At 57.5% G+C, this 22,034-nt stretch overlaps 1 protein-coding gene across 2 annotated transcripts; it reads right to left on the bottom strand.

Moving 5' to 3' along the window:
• Positions 1–108: 108 nt before the first annotated feature.
• ASIC4 (acid sensing ion channel subunit family member 4) lies at positions 109–22,034 on the bottom strand. Of its 2 annotated transcripts, XM_068543769.1 has the most exons (10): positions 21,438–22,034; positions 5,531–5,675; positions 5,317–5,444; positions 4,964–5,126; positions 4,409–4,465; positions 2,298–2,451; positions 1,005–1,096; positions 849–928; positions 411–515; positions 109–210 (listed from the first exon to the last, which is right to left on the bottom strand). In XM_068543769.1, exons 1-10 carry the CDS (start codon positions 22,017–22,019, stop codon positions 109–111), a joined length of 1,608 nt encoding a protein of 535 aa, XP_068399870.1. In that variant the 5' UTR covers positions 22,020–22,034. The 2 variants fall into 2 exon arrangements, with proteins under 2 accessions (XP_068399870.1, XP_068399871.1); XM_068543770.1 differs by lacking the exon at positions 4,409–4,465.

Consider the following 22,034-nt stretch of genomic DNA (forward strand, 5'->3'; position numbering starts at 1 on the left):
CCTCAGCTTTGGGCTGCCCCCAAGCCTTCGGTCCTAAGAGCGGGAGACTACGGTGGGGATCTGGGCTGGAGTCCCAGACTTCTGGGTCCTTTTGGACGCCGCACCATCCTAGCAAGCGAAGTCTTCAAAGAGGCCTCCTGGGGGGTGGTGGTTTGGGAGCAGGCTGCCGGTACCTCTGCCTTCAGCGTGGCCCTGGCTTGGGCAGGGACTCTGCGAGGCGAAGAAGGAGTGGGACAGGGAGAGCTCAAGTGGTACCCCCAAGCCTCACACAGCCAGCCTTTCCCTGTCCCCTGGGGCAGAGGCCTCAGGGGAGCCCAGGAACCCCTTCCCGCAGGCTAGTTCAGAAGTTATGGGGGGATTCAGTCCTGGGAGAGGACGCTGGCTGCATACTCTACAGCGCTCACCCTCACCTGCTCCTTCAGTTCCTGAAGCCCCAAAGTGGAGATGCCCCCAGTGGCGGTCCGGAGGGGGGTCTTGGGACGACGCCACGCCCGCCTCAGTCGGTCCCAGGACACCTGGGGGTTCAGGGTGGGGGGATAGCAGTGGGCTCAGGAAACTCGCTAGAGGAGAAGGACGGGCCTCACCAGGCCCACCTCATAGGACTTGCTGGCCCAGCAAACCCCCACTAGGATGCCCCAGTCCTCCTCACCCATCCCCCTCTCCTGACTTCTCAGCGCGCTCAGGCCTTCCCACCAGTCAAGGGACCCTGGTAAATAACCCTGAGCTTGACCTCCCGCCAGTCCAGCTCCACCAGGAAGCCTGCGCTGCCCCTCTGCTTTCCCCCCAGCCCCTCCTCCTACCCGCCACTCCCCATCTGGGTGGCCCCCCACCAGGGCCCCACCCCTTGCCTCATAGATGTAGTCTAGGATCTCCAGCAGCGTGAGGACACTGGCTCCGATGAATAAGCCCATCTGTCCTCCGAGGTCTCCTGGGGAGCACGAGAGCAGTGTCAGAGGGGGCAGGCTGGTCCGGTCCACCCCCGTGGAATCGGGGCCGGGGCTCACCCAGCAGGGCTGACAGGCTGTAGGCTGCTCGCTGCTCCATGGCCTCGGATGTCAGGGCTTCAAAAAAGACATCTAGGACCAGGAAGTTCTCCCTGCAGAGACAGGAAGCAGGGTATCCCTAAGGGGCCGTCTTCTTGAGGAGACGGCTGGCGGGACATCCCCGGCCCAGCAGATCCAGATCCGAGGCCCCCCTGTGCCAAGAAGCTCCCAAAAGCTGTGAGGGGAGACAGGCCCAGATGCCTGTCAGCTTCATCTTTTGAGGGCTAGCAAAGGGCCTGGGAGAATAAAACAAAACTCCTGGGCCGGCAAGATTCCCCCCCTGCCTTCTCTAAAGCAGCAAATAATAGTCACTTTGCCTCATCCCCATACCTCTCTTGAACCTTCAGTGGCTCCCTATTGCTTGACGGTCTACTCCAGAATTCCTCTTCCAGACTTTCAAGACTGCCCATGATCAGCTGCACTGTACCTTCTTATCCAGACCGCTTTTTTATCTGCTTCTTTCCACATAGCCTCCCTGCTGCTCAGGCTGGTCTTGACATCAGCCCACAGATCTCTAACTGGGATGCCTCCCCTCTCTCCTCTTCTCACTGACCCAAACCCGGGGTGCTCAGAGGCCCAGCTCATGCCTCCCCTGCTTCCCCTATGCACATTCATCTCTCCTGGGGCCTAAGAATCAGTACCACACCTTCAAACATGGCCCCATCCACAAACTGGGGCATGAGTTTTGTGTTATAATCATCTCTGTCCCCATAGGAGCCAGCGCTGGGCTTGGCACTCAGAGGATGCTCAGCATTGGTAGATTGGCTGCAGGGTACCAGGCCCAAGGCTCAGTGGGACCCCTCCTGTGGGCCACCTGGCTCCTCCCCCATCCCTTCCAGTTCCTCTCCCTCTGCACAGCATTCACTGGACATGCATTTAACGGCTCCAGGTTGCTGGGGGAGAAAGACACGCAAACAGACATACAAAAGACATGTAAACACAAAACAGTGGGTAAATGCAACGACAGAGGTATGTACAGGGTGCTGTGGGAGTGCAGGTGAAAGGTGTTTGGACTAAGAAGGGCTCCCCTGGAGGTGGAGACACAGGATGTGACTTGGAGGATGGGTAAGGGTTAACCAGAAGAAAAGGATCGTGAAAGGCATTCCTGGCAGGAGACTCTTATTAACAAAGATGCGGCCCACTCCCAGCCTCCACCATGCACCAGGCCTGTTGAGGGTGGCCTCCACCACACACAGACACACACGAACGCACACACGCACACGCACACACACACACACACACACACATACATACCGTATGTAGGTCTCATTACGGTTGTATTTTCTTGCCAGGTACCGGGCTGAGCCCCTGTTGGGGATCCTGACCATGGAGATTTCTTTCCCGTAGCGGGTCAGGTTGCAGGGGGTAGGGCAGAAACACGGGCCTTCGGAGCCGCCACCCAGGGAATCTGCAACACAGAGGCGCCAGCTGTTGTGCGGGGTGGGATGGCCCAGAGGCCCACCAGCTGCAGGGAGGAAGCCTAGGGGCTGTCCCGAGGCAGGCACACCCACACTGAGGGCCTGGTCTGGCCAGCACTGGCACTGCCTGGAGGAGACTGGCTGGGAGTCCCTTCCTGGACCAGCTTCAGACCATCCAAGAAAGTGGGTGGAGGCAGAACCCCCAGCACACTCCTATAGGCTCATCCCTCTGCTGCCCAGCCCCCAGGGACAGAGAGGTCCTCATGGCTCAGAGGGAGGGCACGGGCCATCCACCAGAGCTAATCAACCACATGAGGCCTCAGACACATGAGGGGCTTGGAGGGGATGCTGGGATGAAAGGGATTTATGCATGTTTTCACATATGCCTGTGGATGAGTGGATGGACGAGTGGATACATGGATGGATGGATGGACGGACAGAAGAACAAATGGGCAGGGTCATTATGCTCAGTATGCTGGGTTTTCTCTGTTCGCCCCTTCAGATCCACTCTCCACTCTCCCCACCTTGCTCTGTCCCAGGATGCTGATCTCTGCCAAATGCATCACCTAGACTCCCTGTCCTGTGGCTTTGGGTTGGGTTTGGCCAATGGGAAACCCCGTCAGGATCACAGGGCAAGGAGGGGAGAGATGCCAGGGTATTCCTTCCCTGGCTTCCTCACTGCAGGGCTTAGGTTGGCAGAGGCTGCGTCTTTCCTCTTGTGGTCCCAGCTCCCGGCTCCTGTCCATCTCAGACAGCCACAGGTCCCCCTCTGGGTGCCAGTAGCAACCCCTCCCTTTGCCCCTTCAGGCGCGGGGGGAAGAAAGGCTCCTTAGTTCTGTGGAGTCTCACCACCCCTTGTGGTTCCCTTATCCCCACTTACATCTGTTCCTTCATTAAACACGCTTCAATCACCCCTTTGGCGGATGTAGTTGGTGTGTGGGACACAGAAGGTGTGATTCTACTGCCCCAGCACCTCAAACCCGCCCCCGTGGCCCCAGCATCTGGATTACCGCAGTGCTCTCCTGACCGGTCACCCTGTTCCTGGTCTTCCTCCCCGCTTGTCCATCCTCACATCTAATCAGAGTCCCCTTCCTAAAATCAGAAGACATTCTTGCCTTGCCTTAAGCCATTGTTGGCTTCCCAGAGCCTCCTCCACACTTTCCACGCCCTCCTTTGTTCTCTGACCTCCAGCCACACTGACCTTTCAGGGCTCCAGACACACACGCTCTCTCTGGCCACAGGTCTTTAGCACGAGCTGTTCGCACTGCCTAGAACACGTCCCCCCTTTTCACCTGGCTGACTCTTCCACACCCTTCCAGTCTCAGCTCATATGTCACTTCCTCTGGGAATCCTCCCTGCCTGCCCAGGTGAGGCTGCATGCCCTTGCTGGGGCCCTGTAGGATCGCTGAGGTTCCCCTACACAAAGACTAACACGCTGTGTTGTGATGCCCACCCACAGCCCCGCTGGGCAGTAAGCGCCACAAGAGCGGGGCTCTTGTTCCCACTTTTACCTCTGGCACCAGTGCAGGCTGTAAACATCTGTAGAGTGAATAAATGAATGAATGAATGAAGTGTGGATCAGGCGAGACCTATGGACAGATGGGGTTGCCTTACCCACACGGATAGCCAGCAATACACCTTTCCTCATACCAAGGGAGAAGTCATTTCACTTTCCCAGAGAGGCAAGCTCATTGGCTGAACCAAGATGAGAAGCCCCGCCCTTCACTCTCAGTTCCAGTTCTCTGCAACCCCCCACCCTGCTGCCTCCACCACAACTGCAAAGGTCCTCAGACCCCTGGAGGTATGGGATAAGGCTCAACCCCTGGGGAAAAAACCCCAGGAAGAGACTGGGAGGAGGGGAGCCAAGGCAGTGAGGAGCAGGGTGCACAGAGAGATGAAGAGGAGGAGGGGGACGGAGAGGCAGGGAGGGGAGAAGGCAGCACGGACCCAGTGTGTGGTCAGCACACTCGATGTAGATATTTGGCGGGCAGATGGTCTCATTGCCTGAAAGGAGAGAAGATTATTCCTGGAGTCTATAGTTCCATCCACTCTCCCCTCCCATATTCCCAAATGTGGGCACACACATGCATGCACACACATAAATGTGCGCACATGAATTTATACATGCCTGTGCATAGATGTACGCATGCATATATGCACGTAAATCCATGCGTGCTTGCACACACACACACATATGCACATGCATTTGCAAGCACATGTTCAAGCACATGCACACAACCTCAAGTACAAAAGTACAGATATGCACAAGTACATGTACGCATAAATACATGTTAACAGGCACACAAACATGCATGTGTGCATCCCATATGCATACGTGAAAGCATGCATAAAATCCCGAACACATACCATGTACACTCACGTGGGCAGAGACGTGCACAAACGTTGTCATACACATGCACCTGCCCCCCTGCACATGAGCAGTGTTCTGCCCTTGGAGGTTCTGGAGCCTGGCAGGGTGACACAGGGGGGTGGGGTGCCCACCTGGCATGTGCACCATCCGGCAGTGGCAGCGCTGAAGCACGGCCTCCTTTTCACAGCGCAGCCGGCAGGCAGACACACTGTAGGCCGAGTAGCCTTGAAGCTCAGGCTCCCTGAGCCCACTCTCCGCTCGGCAGTTGCCCCAGGGCTGGGGCAGATAGGTCAGCTGCAGAGGTAGGGCATGACGGGGTCATGCACAGACGTCCCACCTGGCCCTCCGGCGCCCACAGCCCCAGTAAAGTCCATGGGAGGACTGGTGGGGTGCGAGCTTCTGGGGGGCAGATCTGGTCAGCATCCCCTCTGAGCCCAAAGGCCCGGCCCCGTGCCTGATCCAGGACCCAGCTGGAGGTGCTCACCCGCTGTTCCTGGCAGGACACAAAGGTCTGGAAGCCTGGGGACACGCCGAAGCCCAGCTGGTGGATGTAGGGTGGCTCCTCCTGGCTGTGGATTTGCACTCGGATGCCTGCCTCAAACGATGTCTCGTCTGCACGGTAGAGATGGGGACCTTTGGAAACCCATCCCAGGCAGAGGACCCAGGCCGGAGCCCCTGTCCCTTTCCCGCCTGCGTACTTGTCTCTCTCCAGATGGGCAGGTACTCCTCCTGCTGGATGTCCAGCATGATCTCCAGGCCACTGCCCATGCCCCCCACCCGGCTGGGCAGTGAGCTCTGTGGATCCGCGTTGAAGGTATAACACTTCCCATAGCGAGTATAGACCTGGGGATAAGAGACAGGAGTGGGAGGGGCGGGGGTGTGGAGGGGGGGAGATGAAAGACAATGCCTTAGGCTTAGGGTTCCCTGTCCCCTGTGAGGGCCACCAGACCTGCCTGGTCACCCCTGTGCCATATCCCAGCAACCAACCGACAGCCCAGCCTCCCTTGAGCTCCATCTTTTCTACTGACATTCTCTCTTAGATGATTAAAAGGCACCTCCAGCTTAACATATCAGTAGCAGAACTCTGGGACTTCCCTGGTGGCACAGTGGTTAAGAATCCTCCTGCCAATGCAGCGGACACAGATTCGAGCCCTGGTCTGGGAAGATCCCACATGCTGTGGAGCGACTAAGCCCATGGACCACAGCTACTGAGCCTGTGCTCGAGAGCCCGCGAGCCACAACTACTGAGCCCGTGTGCCACAACTACTGAAGCCCGCGTGCCTAGAGACCATGCTCCGCAACAAGAGAAGCCACCGCAATAAGAAGCCCGCGCACCGCAGCGAACAGTAGCCCCCGCTCACCGCCATTAGAGAAAGCCCGCGTGCAGCAACGAAGACCCAAAGCAGTCAAAATAAATAAATAAATAAATTGATTTTAAAAAATTAGCAGAACTCTTGACGTCTTCCCAAATCCTGTCCCCGACCCATTCTCCTCTTATGAGTAAAGGGCCCCACTATCTACCTAGTTTCTCAAGTCAGAATCCCTGAAATCTCCCTCTCCCTGTAGGTTGGTTGCTGGGATATGGGACAGGGGTCACCAGGCATACAATCCAGCTGCTGTCCCAGGCAATACCTATTTAGAACCCATCTACTTTCCTTCCATCTCATGTCCCCCTTTCACCATCATCCCTCCCCGGCCATGGCGGCAGGCTCCTAACTGGTGTCCTTCATCCGTCTTTGCCTCTCCTTCCAAGCCATTCACTACACAGTAGCCAGAGTGCTCATTCTAAACTGAGGAGATGCAATCAAGTCATTTGCCAACTTGAAGTCCACCAATGGCTTCCCATTTCCCACAGAATAAAGCCAAATTCCTTCCCTTGCCTGAAGGTCTCCACGTGAGGTGACCTTTGCCTCTGTCTCCTGCCTTTCCACTCTCAGATCTCTGAGACAAATTCAAACTTACGGAGCGACTTCCCTCCCCAGGCCTTTGTTCACGCAGTTCCCTCACCTGGAATGCTCCCCTCCCCCCAGTTGGCATGGATAGCTGCTCATCTTTTAAGCCTGAGGTTGTGTCCCTTCTTCAGATGCACACTCGTATACCACACACACGTTCCCAGCGTCAGCCTCCCCTCATCGAACGCATTTGTTGGTTTGCTCAAAGTCCTCATCAAGACCTGAGATGATCTTGCTTATCTGTTTGCCCCCGTGTTCATTGCTCATCTTCCCGCCACTGGAGTTCATGCTGCACAGGGGCAATGAGTCCAGCACCTGGCCCAGTGCGGGGCACAAGGGATACTTTAATAAACGGTTCCGCCAGAGCGGAAGCTGCCAATTTCCCTTTGCCTCTGCGGAGAGTCCTACCGTGTGGACACCAGATGGCGCCGGAGCCCCGGAGATGGAAGCCGAGGCTCTGGCGGGGACATAGCTGCCGTTGGGAGTTGCAAGCAGCTGGGGTGGGGAGGAGGTTGAGGGAGAGGCAGATGGGAGTTCCCCCCTGCCAGGCTCACCCCACAGAGACCAGCCCCCGGGTCAAACCCATCACAGGCGGCACCTTCCCTGGGGGTAAGGAGGTCAGCGCACTCAATCACTCTCTCTCTCCCTGGCCCCTCTCCTTGGGAACATTTTCACTCTGGTGAAAGCTGGGAGAAAAGGCATGAGGCAGTGTAAGGGAAAAGATTCCTAAATGCCTAGCTCCAGAGGGAGGCTGTGGAAGGGAGAGGGCTGGGTGGAGGGCAGTAGGAGTGAGGAGTTCTAAGAACTGGGGACCTGGGGGTGCCCTCGTTGTGAGGCAGGGTTGTCTCCCATCCCCATCCCCATAGGTTAATCGCCCTGCTGATTCTCCCCTCTCAAGACAGTTCTTCTATCACCCAAACACCCTGCCTCAGATTCCCAAAACAAAAGCACGCAAATAACAAGAACTGTACAGTTTACAAAACATGGCAACATCTGCCACCCCGTTTCATCTCCTCAGCCACTCTGGTATCAGGTAGGTTTAATTAGCCTGATTAATACAGATGAGGAAACCAGAGCTCAGAGAGGTGATGTGACTTGCCCAAGGTCACACAGCTTAGGGGGAGAGGTGGAACTCATTGAGATGCAAGACTCAAGGTGTTCCCACAATCCATTACTGGCAACTCCCCCAACCCAAGCCTACACCACCCCAAGCCCCGGCTCCTGCTTCAGCCCCATCCAGCTGAAATGAGACTGGAGTCTCAATGCTCGACCCCTTTTCTTCCATCCCTCCTTCCCTTGCACTCTACTCCTCTACACCTTCCTTACTCTCTTCTCCATATCTGCTGCCTCTCAATTCAATTCCTCACCTGTCCCTACCCTCCTCCTTCTGCACCCTCGCCGGCTTCTGGGTTCCAGTCTTTGACTTTGTCTGTATCACCTCTGCCGCAACTCCCTGTTGTGTGTCCATCTGTGGGGCAGGAGTAGGCCATCACTGACAGTCCCAGAGCATCCGCTCTGCCCCAGGCACTGCACTAAATGCTTAATATGCTCTTTCCAATCGAATCTCACAATGACCCTACATCCTACAGATGAGGAAACTGAGGCTCCGAGAGGTTGGCTGATTTGCCAAGGTCTCCAGGATCAGTGCTTCTCAAACTTTAATGTGCACACAAAGCACCTGGGGATCTTGCTAAAATGCAGATTCTGATTCAGTGAACGTGTGTTGGGGAGCAGGACTGAGAGTCTGCATTTCTAACAAGCTGCTGGTCTGCAGACCTCACCGTGAGTAGAAAGGCCCTAGTCGAAGGGACAAGAGTCCAGCGAGACAGCCTGACTCTAGACCTGTGCTTTTACATGTCACTGGAGGGAGGAGAGCCCTGAAGGGGGCTGGAGGCAAGATCCCTGTGTCCTCAGTGGTGTGGGAAAGGCAGATGGGGGGAATACGTAAGTATTTGCCCCAAATCTCAAAGCACTCATCCCCTTCCTATTTTGGGCCAAGAAGATGCTGGAATCAGCTCTTGATGCTGCAGCCATTTTTCAGTGTGTGCTCCAGTTGGGAGGCTAAACAAGGCATGAGCTGCGTGGGGGATCCCAGTAGTGAGCTGCTCACTCGTGCCCCCCAGTGTGCAGCGGCTGACCCTGACCACTGGGCACTGTCATGGTCTCTCCTATGGGACCATGGACTCCCTGAGGCTGGGAGCCCCGTTTCATCATCTTGGTATCCCCAGAGCCCAGTGCAATTTGCAGAAGGAGGAGTGAGGTCGAGGGAAGGAATGCAAAGTGAACATTATCAAACATTCCCACTTTGTACCGGGTCCTGTACTTTTGATCTATTTTCTCCTTTGAGCCTCCAAGAAAACCACATGAGGTAAGCATTGTAGCCCCCGTTTCATGTTGAGGAAGCTCAGAGAGGGAAAATGACTTGGCTAAGGGCACACAGCAAGTAAATGACAGCAGAGATTCGAGCAGACCTGAGCCTGATGCCAAAGCAGAGTTAGTGCTTATAAAACACCTGGTAGGTGTTCAGTGAATGAATGAGTCTGGTAGCCTCCTGAACCTGGGTGGGGCTGGGGCAGCCCCCCTACTGGATACCTCCACCACATAGACACAGACACAGGCTACATGACACTGAGCCTCTCCCTGTGCAGGGCAGAGCCAACTGGGAAGGTTTTGGCTCCAGTGGCTTCAGATGGTGGTGGCTACCTGGTACGCCTGCCCTTGAGGCGACTGTGCAGAGTGGGGGTGACAAAGGGAGATGGGTGGAAGGACTCCGGGTCTGCTGATGGACAATGCTCTGCAGGGAGTGGACAGGCCAGACTGGCAGGGCCAGGACACCTGCACAGCCCGGGTCAGGCCCGACTGCGGGGCAGAGCAGAGCGTTGCCCTGGAGACGGTCCCTGGGCCAGGCAGGCAGCAGCGGGTGGAGCCGCCAGCTCCTAAGTGGCAGAACTCTGGTAGCAGCACAGCCCACAACCTCTTCCATGGAGACGGCACGGCGGCTCTGCCACAGGGTCCCACTGGCTGTCCACTGCTCTCTCCCGAATGGCCCTAGAGGAGGGTGTGTGGACAGGAGTTGAGGGTCCAGAGTCCAGCCACGGAAAGGGGCAGCTCCTGGGCCAGGATGTGCCCTGACGGGCCAAGGGGCTATTTCCAGATCCCGCCCCCACCCCCAAACCAGCCTCAGCCTCTGGGCCCTGTCCCCATCTCAGAGCCCACCTTCTTCTTCTGTCTGGCTCTCCCTCTTCTCGGCCCTCCCTTGCTCTCTGCCTTCACTCCTAGGTCCATCCCCCTGGCCCTGGGCTGAACCCCTCCGGACCTAGGTTGGACGGCTTCTAGACAGGCCTATGTCCGTGCTGCAGGCAGACCCTTGGACCAGCTTCCTTCCTGCCAGCCCTCTGCCTGTCCCTCTCGGACCACCTCCCCTTTAGTGTTGGCCTGGACCCTGCCCTGGGTCTGTCCATCTCCCTAGCCTCGGTCGCCTGATCTGTCTCTCTCTCAGGTCTTTCTCCATCCTCCTGGCCTGTCCGTCCTCAGCATCTGATCAATTATCTGTCTGGCCTGTGTCTCTGTCCCTTGCCCTCTGTCAGCCTGTCCATCACCCTGGCCTCGCCTTTCTCACATTGGCCTGGCTGCCTCCCCCCCATTGGCCTGGCTGCCTCCCCAGCCTCTCTGTTCTTTTGCCCGCTGCATCTCTATCCTGTTTCCTTTTCTGTCTATTCTCTAGTCTAGGTGTCCAGTCACTGACTCTCGTATTCCTCCTCTTGACTTTTCCCTGGGCCTAAAGCCACCTCCCCAAGCCAGGAACCCCTCCCCGGGCGCCCTTCCCTCCTTCTCCCTGCCCTCCCCTCCAGGTCTGCCCTAGACAATGATCAGGGTCGGAGAGATCCGTCCAGAGCTTGCTCCTCTGAGCAGTGGCTTCTCTCTCAGTCCCTTGAGCTCCATCTGTCCACAGCTCTCATTTCCTTGAAAAGCTCTCCCTGGCTGGCTGACTGGCTGGCTGGCTGGCTCGAATTCTTACCCACCCCTCCCCACCCCACCCCCTCATCCTCCCTGCAGTCACGGAGCCCACAGGGTTAACAGGCAATTAGCAGGGCCAGGGCTCAGAGCAGTGGGGGAGAGGGCTCCGGGCCTCCAGGAGATAAGAAGCAGCCAGGAACAGCCAAGGCTGGGCTAATCCCAGCACTAATCTGCAGCCTGGGCTTTATCTCCAGCGCCTTCTGGGCACCCTGCCTCTGCCAAGGCCTTGGCACCTCCCCCCAGCCCTCTTTTCCATGGCAGCTTTATCCCTCCAAATTCCATCAGCCCTCTCCTGATGTGGTCTAGCCCCATGCCTCTCACTTAGGCCCCTGGAACGAACTCCTCTTAATCCTGCAGTGCCCTGGGGTCCAGAGTGGGCCAATGGAAGCGGGTACATCTTCATCTGCCCTGGACTGTGGCTAGCATCCCAAGTCAGATGGCTCTCGGGCCCCAGCTTCACTCAGGGGTGGCCCAAGCATCCAGGTTCAAAGCCTTCTCCTCCTCTGTCCTCGCCAGGGAAGATAGAACCAACTCAGAATGCCTGGGGTGTCTGAGCTGGTCAGAACTGGGAGGTAACTCAGTCCAAACCCTCATTGTACAAAGGCCAAATCAGAAGCCTAGAGATGGCAAGGGACATATCCAAGGGCATACAGAACAAAGAGGGCACATTCAGAACTAGAACCCAGTCCCCCGCCCCCCACTGGGCCCCAGCATTCTCCACTAACCTCCATCACCCCCCTGGGGGTCAGTAGACCCTGATGCCAGCTCTGGCTCCACCAGTGACAGCTGTGTAACCTTGGTTAGTAAAGTGATTTTTTTGACTTCTTTGGTCCTCAGTTTCCTCATCCGTCAAGTGGGGATAGAAATTCCTGCTCGACTTATTTCACAGGTTGGTTATAAGTCTCAAAAGAAATGAAGTAGGTGAAAGGCATTTGCAAGGTAAAATTATACACATGAGCCCTCAGTATTAGTAATAAGAGTGTTGTGGAGACCAGTAAGGTCCAACCTGGGGCAGAGATCGACCATTGAATATGGTGCTGGAAAAGGATCCACCTAAACTTCATAACATGGAAAAACGGGTGCACATTTTGGAGCCTGACAGAATAGGGTTCAAATCCTGGCTCTGCCACCAGCCTTGGACAAACAACCTTGGGTGGCGATTTAACCTCTCTGAGCCTCAGTTTACTTATCAGTAAAAGGGGGAATGGTAATTCCTCCTCCTAAGGTTAGTAGTGAGGATCAGAGATAAGTCCATACTGATGCATGCAAGGTGCCCAAGAAAGCAGGGGAGTCCATTTAGGGAATCTTCTTGCCAAGATGGTGCAGCCATTTGATCTTGGCTCCCCACTGGGCCCATTCTCACATGGCATCATGCACCTTGGTAAAAGCTCTCTCAGCAATTGTGGGAGAGGATGGAATTCTGTCAGAGCAAACCCCCCAGGATTTGAGATCTGGCTCTCCTATCAGAGGAGGATACAAGCCTGCAGCCCTGCCCTTACTGTCTGTGGGATTCGGGTTCAGTCATTTAACCTCTCTGACCCTCCATTTTTCATCTGTAAAATAGGAATAATAATAGGCATCGTCGGAGGTGTTATGAGGAAAGAGATAATGTACACAAAAAATAGCCACAGTTAACATTTATTCAGTGCTTACTCTGTGGCAAGCAAAGTCCTAAGCCTTTTATATAAATTAACTCCTTAACTCTCACAAAAACCCTCTACTGGAGGTTTCTAAACATCTCCATTTTACAGACAAGACAATGGAAGTCCAGAGAGGGTAAGGAGCTGGCCAGAGTCACATGACGTGGCAGAGGAGGGGACCAGGTGATCTGGCACTGGACTCTGTGCTCACAGCCACTGTGTGCTGATACATACCTGGCACAGCCCCAGTGAATAGTAGGTGCTCAAGAAATGGTGGGTGGGGACTTCCCTGGTGGCGCAGTGGTTAGGAATCCGCCTGCCAGTGCAGGGGACACGGGTTCGAGCCCTAGTCCAGGAAGATCCCACATGCCGCTGAGCAACTAAGCCCGTGCACCACAACTACTGAGCCTGTGTGCCACAACTACTGAGCCCGCGCGCCTAGAGCCCATGCTCCACAAGAGAAGCCACTGCATTGAGAGGCCCGCACACCGCAACAAAGAGTAGCCCCCGCTCTCCGCAACTAGAGGAAGCCCGCGCGCAGCAACGAAGACCGGACGCAGCCAAAAATAAATAAATAAATGAATAAATTTATTAAAAAAAAAAAAAAGAAATGGTGGGTGTTCACATAACACTTACTTGTCCAACACTGTTCCTTGAGCCTGTACAATATGCCAGGTACTATGCTTGCTGCTGGGGACGATTCGGAGAACAAAATCACTGGTCTCTGCCCTGAGGGAGTTGGCTGTCTGGCCCCAGAGGCATTCATTCATTCCAAAAGTGTTTATTGAGCACCTAGGCTGGGAGCCAGGTGTACAGCAGTGGTGAACAAAGCACACAAAACCAACAATCCCAGGCATAGGCAAATCATTACTAGCTGGGATAGGTGGTATGATAGGGAGACCAATCCAAGTCCCTTGAGAGTGGAACAGGAATTCGACTTGGGTTGGAGAGTAAAGCTTCCCAGAGCAAGTGCACTCATCCACCCAGGAAAGGCATCTGATCACACCACAGTCAGACACAGGGAGAATAGCCCCCCACCCTACCCCACCCCCCGCCCCTAGTGCACCTGCCCTCCCCCACAGGGTCAACGCAGCATCCCCCCAGCCCACAGCCACCCAGGTGCTTTTCAAGGCGACTTCTTCTCCAAGGTAGAAGTGCTTGTGAGTCTAGGAGGAAATGGGCACGATGTTTGAGCAAATGTAAATGTGTGGGCAGTAGTGAAGTAGGAGAGAGTCAAGGCCGTATGACTCCAGGCTGAGGCCGAGCTGGAGCTGGGAGCCCGGAGCGCTTGGGGCCGTGGAAGAACACGGTGAACTCAGGGAGCGCCGCGTCTCCACTGGAGAGGAGAGAGCGGGGCCTCCAGGATGCAGGTAAACAGCCAAACCTGTTCCCAGGTAGCGACCGCATAAGCCTTAAACCCTAGAAAGGCAGTTTTGCAGACGGGAATATTTTTAATTTGTAACGAAGTCCTTCCCTGATGTTCCAGCCCTCGATGCAAAGTTATTCGTTAAGAGCTTGCTTACACAGTGGATCGCATCCGTGTCCTGGCGGGAGTTCAGGAACCGAGACCGAGGAGGTGGAGGAGGTGGCGGCGGTGGGTGGGTGCGCCATCGCCCCCACCCCGCGGGTGCACCCAAGCCTCCAGGCTGGGCCCAGCCGCACCCAGAAGGCTGCACCCACCGCCTCGTGCTCCTCGCTGCCCCCCTCCTCCCTCCCGCGGGGCAGGCATCCATCACGGCGCCCGAGCGCCCTCCCTCCCGTCTCCTCTGGGCTCCTCCGCTCTCCTCCCTGGGTTTGCCTCATTTGCATTCCCCCGGCTCCCGGCTCCTCGGCAAAGTGACCTCCGCACACAGCCGCGCCAAAGGCTTCCACCGCGGAGGGAGACACCGCCTCCCGCCGCTCTCCGCGGCCGGGGAGGAGCGAGGGGCGCGAGCCGGCACGGCGGGGCGGAGGCTCGGGCCCCAGCGGATGGATGCAGAGGGAAAGGCCCAGTGCCGAGGGGCGCAGAAGGACTCGGATGGGATTTGAACCCCCGGCCTCAGATCCTCAGCGGGGCGGGAGTGGGACGTAGAGGTCAGCACAGGCCGGCGAAGCTGCGGCCCCGAAATGGAACCCCTGCTTGGAACCCGGGGCTCCCCGACACCCCGTTTGCTCCCCCCGCACCCCTACTGGAGAGGAGCCAGCCCTACCGGGCAGTCGCCCAAGGGCCCCCAGCCCTTCCGGGGGCCTCCTCAGCCCCCCAGCCCCGCTCTCCTGGCCCGCCGAGCCGCCTCCCCTCCCCCCGTTTGGTATTTACACCTTTCACACATTTGTAAGCTATTATCCTGTCCACGCTTAGTCACCGCTGAGCCAAGCGCCATGGATTTAGCTCCTTTAATCTTTCCTCCTAAATCAATCCTCCATTTCCCCTTAATCATCCCGTGGCTCCTCTCTGAACTCTCTTGCTGCTGCCTATGCCTGTCTTTCTGGAACTGTTCCCCCTCTGACTCAAAATGGGTGTCCCAAGGGCATGGTGAACATTTGCGGGGGGGAGTTGGATTTTCAGCGCTGCCAGCCCCGGCCTCGGGGCCTGAGAGCCGGGGAAGAATTGCAGATACCCCCTCCCTCTTCTGGAAAACACCCAGCACTCTGAAGCCTCTTATCTCCACCCACGGGGTCTCTGTCCTCCTCCTGCCTTCCCACCCCCATTCATGTGGGATGGCTCCAAGACCCTAAGCCTCCACCAGGATTTACAAAAAAACAAAACCCCAAAACCCTCAGGCCTCCTGTCCACGGTTCTGGCTGTCACCACCCCGTCTGCCCAGCTGCTCCAAGGAGGTGGCATTGCCGGGAGAAGGACAGGGGAACACTGATAACACTCACAGCCTGAGGCTGCCCTCTCATCCCCTCCTCCAGGGAGGCTGTCCATCTCTCCCCAGCACCCTGAGTCTCCACCCCGCATTCACTCCCCCTCCTCCGCCCAGTGACCTCAGCCTGAGTAGTCCCGAAGCTCTGCACTCCTGCTGCTCCTTGGGGTGCTCCTGCCTCCCTGCCCCCTGGTCCTGGTCCTTTCTGTCCCTGGCCTGGGCTTGGCAGAGACAGCCCTGCCACCAGCCGCAAGAGGAAGCGGATTCCTCCCGAGAAGCAGAAGGGCTGGGGTGGGGGTCCAGGAAGGAGCACGGGTAGAAAGAGGGAGGACAGGAGGGAAACGCGGGGGCCATTTCTTCAAATGCTAATCAGCATCTTCCGGCAGTGCCACAAGAAGCTGAGCTGATAATGAGCCCAGCTCGGGGCTGATTCCTGATTAATGATGAGGCCACAGGGCTGCAGAGCGGGGGCCAGGCGGGGCACGTCCCTCCTGGCACTCCCCGTTGCCCTTGCAGCCCAGTCCTGGGTAACAGTAACAGTCCCTGCCGCTGGTTGCTGGGCTCAAATCCCCCTCCAGCAACTCCACCGGCCAGTGGGAGGCAGCCAGGCTGAGAGCGCCCCCTCCAGGAGGGCCTGAGGGGCAGCAGCCAGCAGTGGGGCAGGCGGTGGCGAGGGCATGCACGCTGGGTCCTGCAGTCGGAGTTGTAGACAGCCCTCTGAATATTTTTTTTACTCAGGAAATTTTTAATTAAAATAATCAAGACTCGGGGCTTCTCTGGACAAATTGGAAGGCCCCCTAACACCGGGCATCCCTGACCACAGGGCAACAGTTAGCTGGGGCTGAGAAACAGCTGCTCCCTTCAAGGGTAAGTGACCTTCACTTCTCCTCATACCCCACCCTTCCCTACTGTATGCCTTCTCTGACCTGATCTGCCTGGCTCCCGAAGGCAGGACCATCCCTGAACTAGATGTTGAACTAAATGTTCTCAAGGTTCACGCCTCAGGAGAAGGTGGGGCCGGAGGGCACGGAGGGCTGGGCTGGGAATGAGCGTCAGAGGTAAGCTCATCCGGTAGATGAGAGGCCTCAGTGGGAATCCTCTCCCTTCCTGAGTCACGGGGGCAAGGGGCAGCCCTCAGGCCCTCGGAGCCAGTGGCGAAGGCATGGAGTTGGGATGTTTGTGGAGTAGCCCCTCCCACAATCAAGGAGTGGGTGCAGAGACTGTCAGTACCGGCCTGACCACACCAGGGAAGGGGCGGGCTCAGGAGGAAGCTTGTATAGAAGGCAGGGGATGGCGGAGGAGCCTGGAATTGTGGGCTGGGGGAGCCAGAGAGTGATGGAGGGCTGGCACGCAGCTCCCTCTGCCTCAGAGCCGTCCTGACTGAGCTGGGGTGGGGCGGGGAGAGGAGGGAAGAGGGCAGGGAGGAGGACTGCCCAGCTGGAAGAGGCCTTGTCTAATTGTGCCTGATTAGTAGAGAGGAAGAGAACAGGGCGAGTGATTAATAGTCACGGCAGTCACCAGCGTGTGGGGAAGGAGGGTTGGGAGGCGGGGAGGGAAGGCTGAGAGCCCGAGAGGGGATAGAAACAGGGAAGCGCCCACAGGTTTCTGGTCATCTGCCCCTCCAGGGGCCGCCTGGATCCCGGAGGACCCCACAGAGAGGGGCTGGCCCTCCCCCTGCCTCCTCATGTATTCTCTACCTTCCCCATGCCTCAATTTTCCAGACAATAGAATGGAAAAGACCAAGGTCACGTCCTGCACCTGGGAAGAAAGGTATATCTGTTCACGTGGTGTTTCCAGACACCTCGATGTCCCCAGACACAGGCCCCATCCTCAGCTCAATCTGGGACCTCAGCCCGGAGAGTAGATGGCCGGACTTCTGATCACAGCCCACCACCATCACTTTATATCCTTTGATGCCAGTTGGAAAGCCTAGCCCTGCCCAACCTGGCAGCCTGAACCACGTCCCCAGGACCACCTAGAGCAGCAGTGTCTGATATGGCAGCCACTGGCCACGCTCGGCTGTTTGAATAGAACATTCATTCTCTCTGTCACACTAAGTACACTGCAGATGCTCACTGGCCGGTGTGGCTAGTGACGACCACGCTGGACAGCGCAGATGCAGGACATTTCCGTCATCACAGAGTGTTCTGCGGGACAGCACGGATCTCAAGTGTATGCACTACTACACATGCACACGCACGCCTGAATCCTGGGGAGGGTTGGGAAGCATGGGGATGCTATAATAGGGTTGGGGGCGGAGGCTTGAGGGTCAAGAGAGGAGGAAGGCTAGGTGATGGAGACTAGCGAAGATGCCAGCACATAGGTTGGAAAACAGCGGGTGGTGCTGAGAACAGTCAGGTTAAAGAGAGCCAGGAGCTGGGGTGGTGGCATTTCTAACAGCTGACACTCTGAGTGCACATGTGTGGCAGGTAGTGTGCTACGCCCTTTACAGCCATCTCTTTTAATCCTCACAACCACCCGAATTGTTTTAGGTTCTAATATTCTATATCACGAAGACAGAAACTGATGCTCACGGAAGCTAACTTCTCCAAGGCCACACAGCCAAGGTTTGAATCCAGACGGTCTGGCTCCAGAACCCACACACTTGACCGCTCCACCGTACAGTCCCCAGCTGAGAGGAGACACTGGAATTTAGAGCCGCATTTTACAGCTGAAGAAACGAAGCCTAGGAAGAGTGATTTCTGCCTTCTAGTAAGTGGGCAGGCTGAGAGCAGCCGCAGGGGGGGAAGTATAGATAGGTCTTGGCGCGCTGGGGTAGGGGAGCGGATGGTGGTAGGAATTGAGGAGGAAGAGAGAGAACATATAAGTGGTGGTGGAAGGAGGAGGTGGAGGTGGGAGTGGGTTGGTATGAGACTGGGTGAGGAGGGGGCGGGAGAGAGAAGAGATGGGGTGAGCTGGGTGGAGGGGCATATGGGTGGAGAGGTGGGAGCCTCACTCCTGTCGCCTCTCTCCCCTCCCCTCCTCTCCAAACCTCGCCCAGCCTGCTTCACCCGTTAAGCCTTCCCAGCCCTCTTCAGCCCAGAATGGCCTCTCTCTCTGAACCCAGGCTCTTACTATCCATGTACCTCGTTTGGCAATTAATCCCGGCACCTCCTGACACTGCTTGCATGGCTGGTTAACTCTTCCATTGGTTAAGCTTTTTAAGTGTCCCCATCCCAGCTCCACCACAAGACTGGAAGCTGCTTGAGGACAGGGACTGGGGACCAGGGCTCCCCTTCTTTGTTCTCCACCACAGCACCTGGCAGCGAGCCTGGCATGTAGTAGGTGCTCAGAACTCCGTGTTGATGGAGTGACTGATAGGGAACCAGTGAGGGGATATTAGGGAGCACGGCGGTGAGAGCGACTGCAGTGGTGACAGAAGCAAGAGCAGCAGCTGAGGGGACTGGGGGAGGGCACGTTACCCGGAGTAAAAATAGGCTGGAAAATGTGACATTTATTAACTTGGATTCCGGAAGAAAGGTCACAGCAGAGTGGGGAGTGGGAAGGAGGAAATGGGGAAAGCAACAGAAAACACATACCTTCCCCAAAGCGCGTCGTCGTCACTGACCATCTCAGCACACGTGCCCTGGCAGGTACCCACCACTGATTCCTGCACCCATCACCCCTCCGTAGATCCCAAATCCCCATCATGGGCTCCATATTCTCACCACGGAGTCTATTGTGGACCTCATGTCCTCATCAGAGACCCCTGATGTCTTTGTCTCCATACCCCTTCTCCAGTCTTGCCCACACCATACACCCCCATCTTCCCCGTTACCATGGATTATCCCATCCCAACCATAATCCCAGACCCTTGTAAACTGGCAGCAGACTCAGCCTTAGAATGCCAGGTCCAAGGGAGCGTTACACTCAGCAGATGGGGGTTGGGGTTTGGGCAGAAGGGTATGGGGACTAGGCTGAGTCGGGGGGACCGGAATTCCCCAGGGGACAGGTGGGTCCAAGGGGAATTCCTGGCCCCCAGTGCTTGCTTTGCTCCTCTGCCCCCCATTGTCCCGCTGCAGCCCCAGAGCAGAGACCCACAAACTTCTGTCCTTTTCTCTCCATCCTCAGGGTACGAAAGGGCCTGTGGGATATCCACCCTCACCTCTGCCTGGCCATCCCCAGATTAAGAGGGACTCGCCAGCTTTAATCAGGGGGCTCCCTGTTCCCATATCCTCCAGGCACCTCCTCCTTTCCTGGAGGCCAGGCAGCTACCCCCTGCCTCCCTCACCTTGCTTCCTTGCCCCTCCATCTCTTCCTCCCCTCCCATCCCCTCCCCTCCCCTCCCCTCCCCCCCGAGGCTTCATTACTCTTCCCCTTGCCCTTCCACCCCCCACCGGGGCCTGGGACACAAACTCCCACTCAGGGACACAAAGCCCCCATTGATTTCTGCCCCAACAGCACCTGCTGACACGGGCTCTGTCCCCACCCCCAAAACTCAGGGGTGACGATGTCTCACAGAGTAGCCCCACTGACCCGAAAGGCCACATTCACACACTGCTCCTTAGGGACAATCGCTTCGAGAGCGGTGATTTTTTCCTGGAAGAAGGGGCGTGCAGCTGGACAACAGGCCAGCGCCATCCCCGCTCCCCCACCCCCGCCCCAGTTCCTCTCCCAGCACGATCCTCCTTCTCATCCCTTCCTCCATTTCTACGCAACTCCCGCCATCCAATGGCAGGAGGACCCCGAGGCTGCAGGGGTGGTGGGGGCAGGAACACGGGTGGAGCACGTTTCCTGGTGCTACTGAGGCAGTGAGTGAATGAGAGCCTGGGTGTGGGCACCGGGCCATGAGAAGGAAAAGGGGCTGGCGCTGGAGGCTGGGCTGGATGGGCACCACGTCGATGCCATGGATTTGCACATGCGCTGGGCGGTGGTCCCAAGAATGAAAACACACCCCCCCACACACCACACGTACACAATGCCGGGGGTAAACTGTGGACTGGGGACAGCAACTCAAGCACCAGGAATAATAGACAGCCTGTGACTGTGGGTGAACGGAGCACCGACAGACAGACAGACAGCATACAAGACACACCCCACACACACGCCTCACACACCCGATTGTGGGAGGTGTGCATGGGAGGGTAGCCCAAGCCAACACTGCACTCCACTCCACTCCTCGTGAGAGTGTGTGTGTGTGTATTCGCACATATGGGAGAGACGGGGAGCAGGGGCTGAGGTAGATGGGGGTGTCACAAGGGGGGACGGCATCCACGGTGTGACCCTGTCCTCAGCAGCTTAGTAAGAGCTGGGACGTGGCATGGGGATGAGCAGCTCTCCGGGTGCGTGGGTGTGCAGGTGTGCACGTGAGTGTAGTGACAGGGACACTGAGTGTGTGTGAGAGAGTGTGCAGGAAACTATGTCCCCATGCAGTAGGGGTGTGTGTGTGTGTGTGTGTGTGTGTGTGTGTACCCTGGGCAGCACTGAGGGTGAGCCATGCACATAAGAGTGAATGAGTGATCTTTAGTGTAAGAGCCAGAGCCGGGCAAGGGAGCAGCAAGAACCAAGAAACAGAGGGAGGGCCTGGAAAGCGGGAGAAGCTTGAGGGGCAGCATGAAAGAGGGATGTGTGAGGGAGTCAGTGAAAGGGGGTGTGTGCGAGAGACACAGAGACAGATAAGAGACACTGGCGCCCAGTGTATGCGAAGATCGGCTCTATCCAGCCTGCCGGCCGGGCCAGCTCCCCCAGAGGCAGCCCTGAGTCCCTCCTTTGCTGGAGCCCCCAGAACACCCTCTCCCCATCGCCCCTGTTGGGTGGGGAGAAGAATCCAGTGGCCACAGAAGAAAAGGAGAGCAAGAGGAAAGCGGGGGTCACTTGGTCTCGCTGTGGCATGGTGCGTCCCTTCCCTGCAAGCCGACCAGCTTCTGGGCCCCCGGGTACACTCCAGGACCCCCGGCCCCCAGACCTAGGCACTGCAGCGGCGGCAGAGCCCGAAGAAGAGTGGCAGCAGCAGGAGGGTAAGCCCCCACGAGCGTCCACCGCTCCATGCTGGGGAGCCTGAGGGCAGCACCGGGCTTGGGGGCAACAGGAGGCCAGCCTCTGGCGGCGGCAGGAGGGGAAGCCCTGGTGAGGATGCCCTGCGCACCACTCCCTCCCCCACCGCCAGCCTCTGGCCACCCCAGGCTGGGCGGGCCGGCTGGCAGGACTCACCACGGAGAAGTTGCTGGTGGAGCAGTGGTGCCCGCTGAAGTTGCAGCTCTTGAGCATGTCGGCGAGCTGGTGGCCAGTGCGGTTGAGGATGTCTACCATGTCGGGCTCCGGGTAGCGCAGGCCAGCGGCACGGTGCCCGTCCCGGTCTTTGGGGGGCAGCCCGGTCAGATTGGCCAGGTGGAAGATGTCGGCGTCGCTGAGTGCCGAATGCCGGAAACGGTTGATGTTGCAGAGGGTGACGGCCGGGAAGCCCGCCACTGGGGCTGGGGCAGCCGGGTCCATTACCCCCAGGTGAGGCCAGGTCAGGTAGCCCCGGGCCAGGCCGGCCGCCTGGTACAGGAAGGCAGCCAGCGAGGTGAGTAGGGCCAGTGCCCACAGGGTTCTGCGCAGTCCATGGGGGCCTGGGCCACAGGCCCGGCCCAGCCCGTGCAGAGTGCTGGTGCTGGCAAAGGTGGCCAGGTCCCGGGGGGCTGCGGCCCCCCGCGCGGCCCCCAGGAGGCTCTGCTCATCCCCTGCCTCCTTCTCCTTGGGTTTCGCATCCTCCTCTGCAAATTTGATTTTGCACACAATCTCGATCGGCATCTGTGCCCAGCTGCT

Source organism: Eschrichtius robustus, chromosome 5, assembly GCF_028021215.1.
Source record: "Eschrichtius robustus isolate mEscRob2 chromosome 5, mEscRob2.pri, whole genome shotgun sequence".
NCBI classification, from domain to species: Eukaryota; Metazoa; Chordata; class Mammalia; order Artiodactyla; family Eschrichtiidae; genus Eschrichtius; species Eschrichtius robustus.

Bases quoted from the DNA above. Each gene is read 5' to 3' on its own strand.
- ASIC4 (XM_068543769.1), bottom strand. From the start codon at position 22,019: ATGCCGATCGAGATTGTGTGCAAAATCAAATTTGCAGAGGAGGATGCG. The intron at 1,097-2,297 runs GTATGTATGTGT...CTGTCTCTGCAG, and splicing joins CGTAATGAGACCTACATACG to GGAGAACTTCCTGGTCCTAG. The intron at 516-848 runs GCAAGGGGTGGG...CTGAACCCCCAG, and splicing joins TCCTAGACTACATCTATGAG to GTGTCCTGGGACCGACTGAG.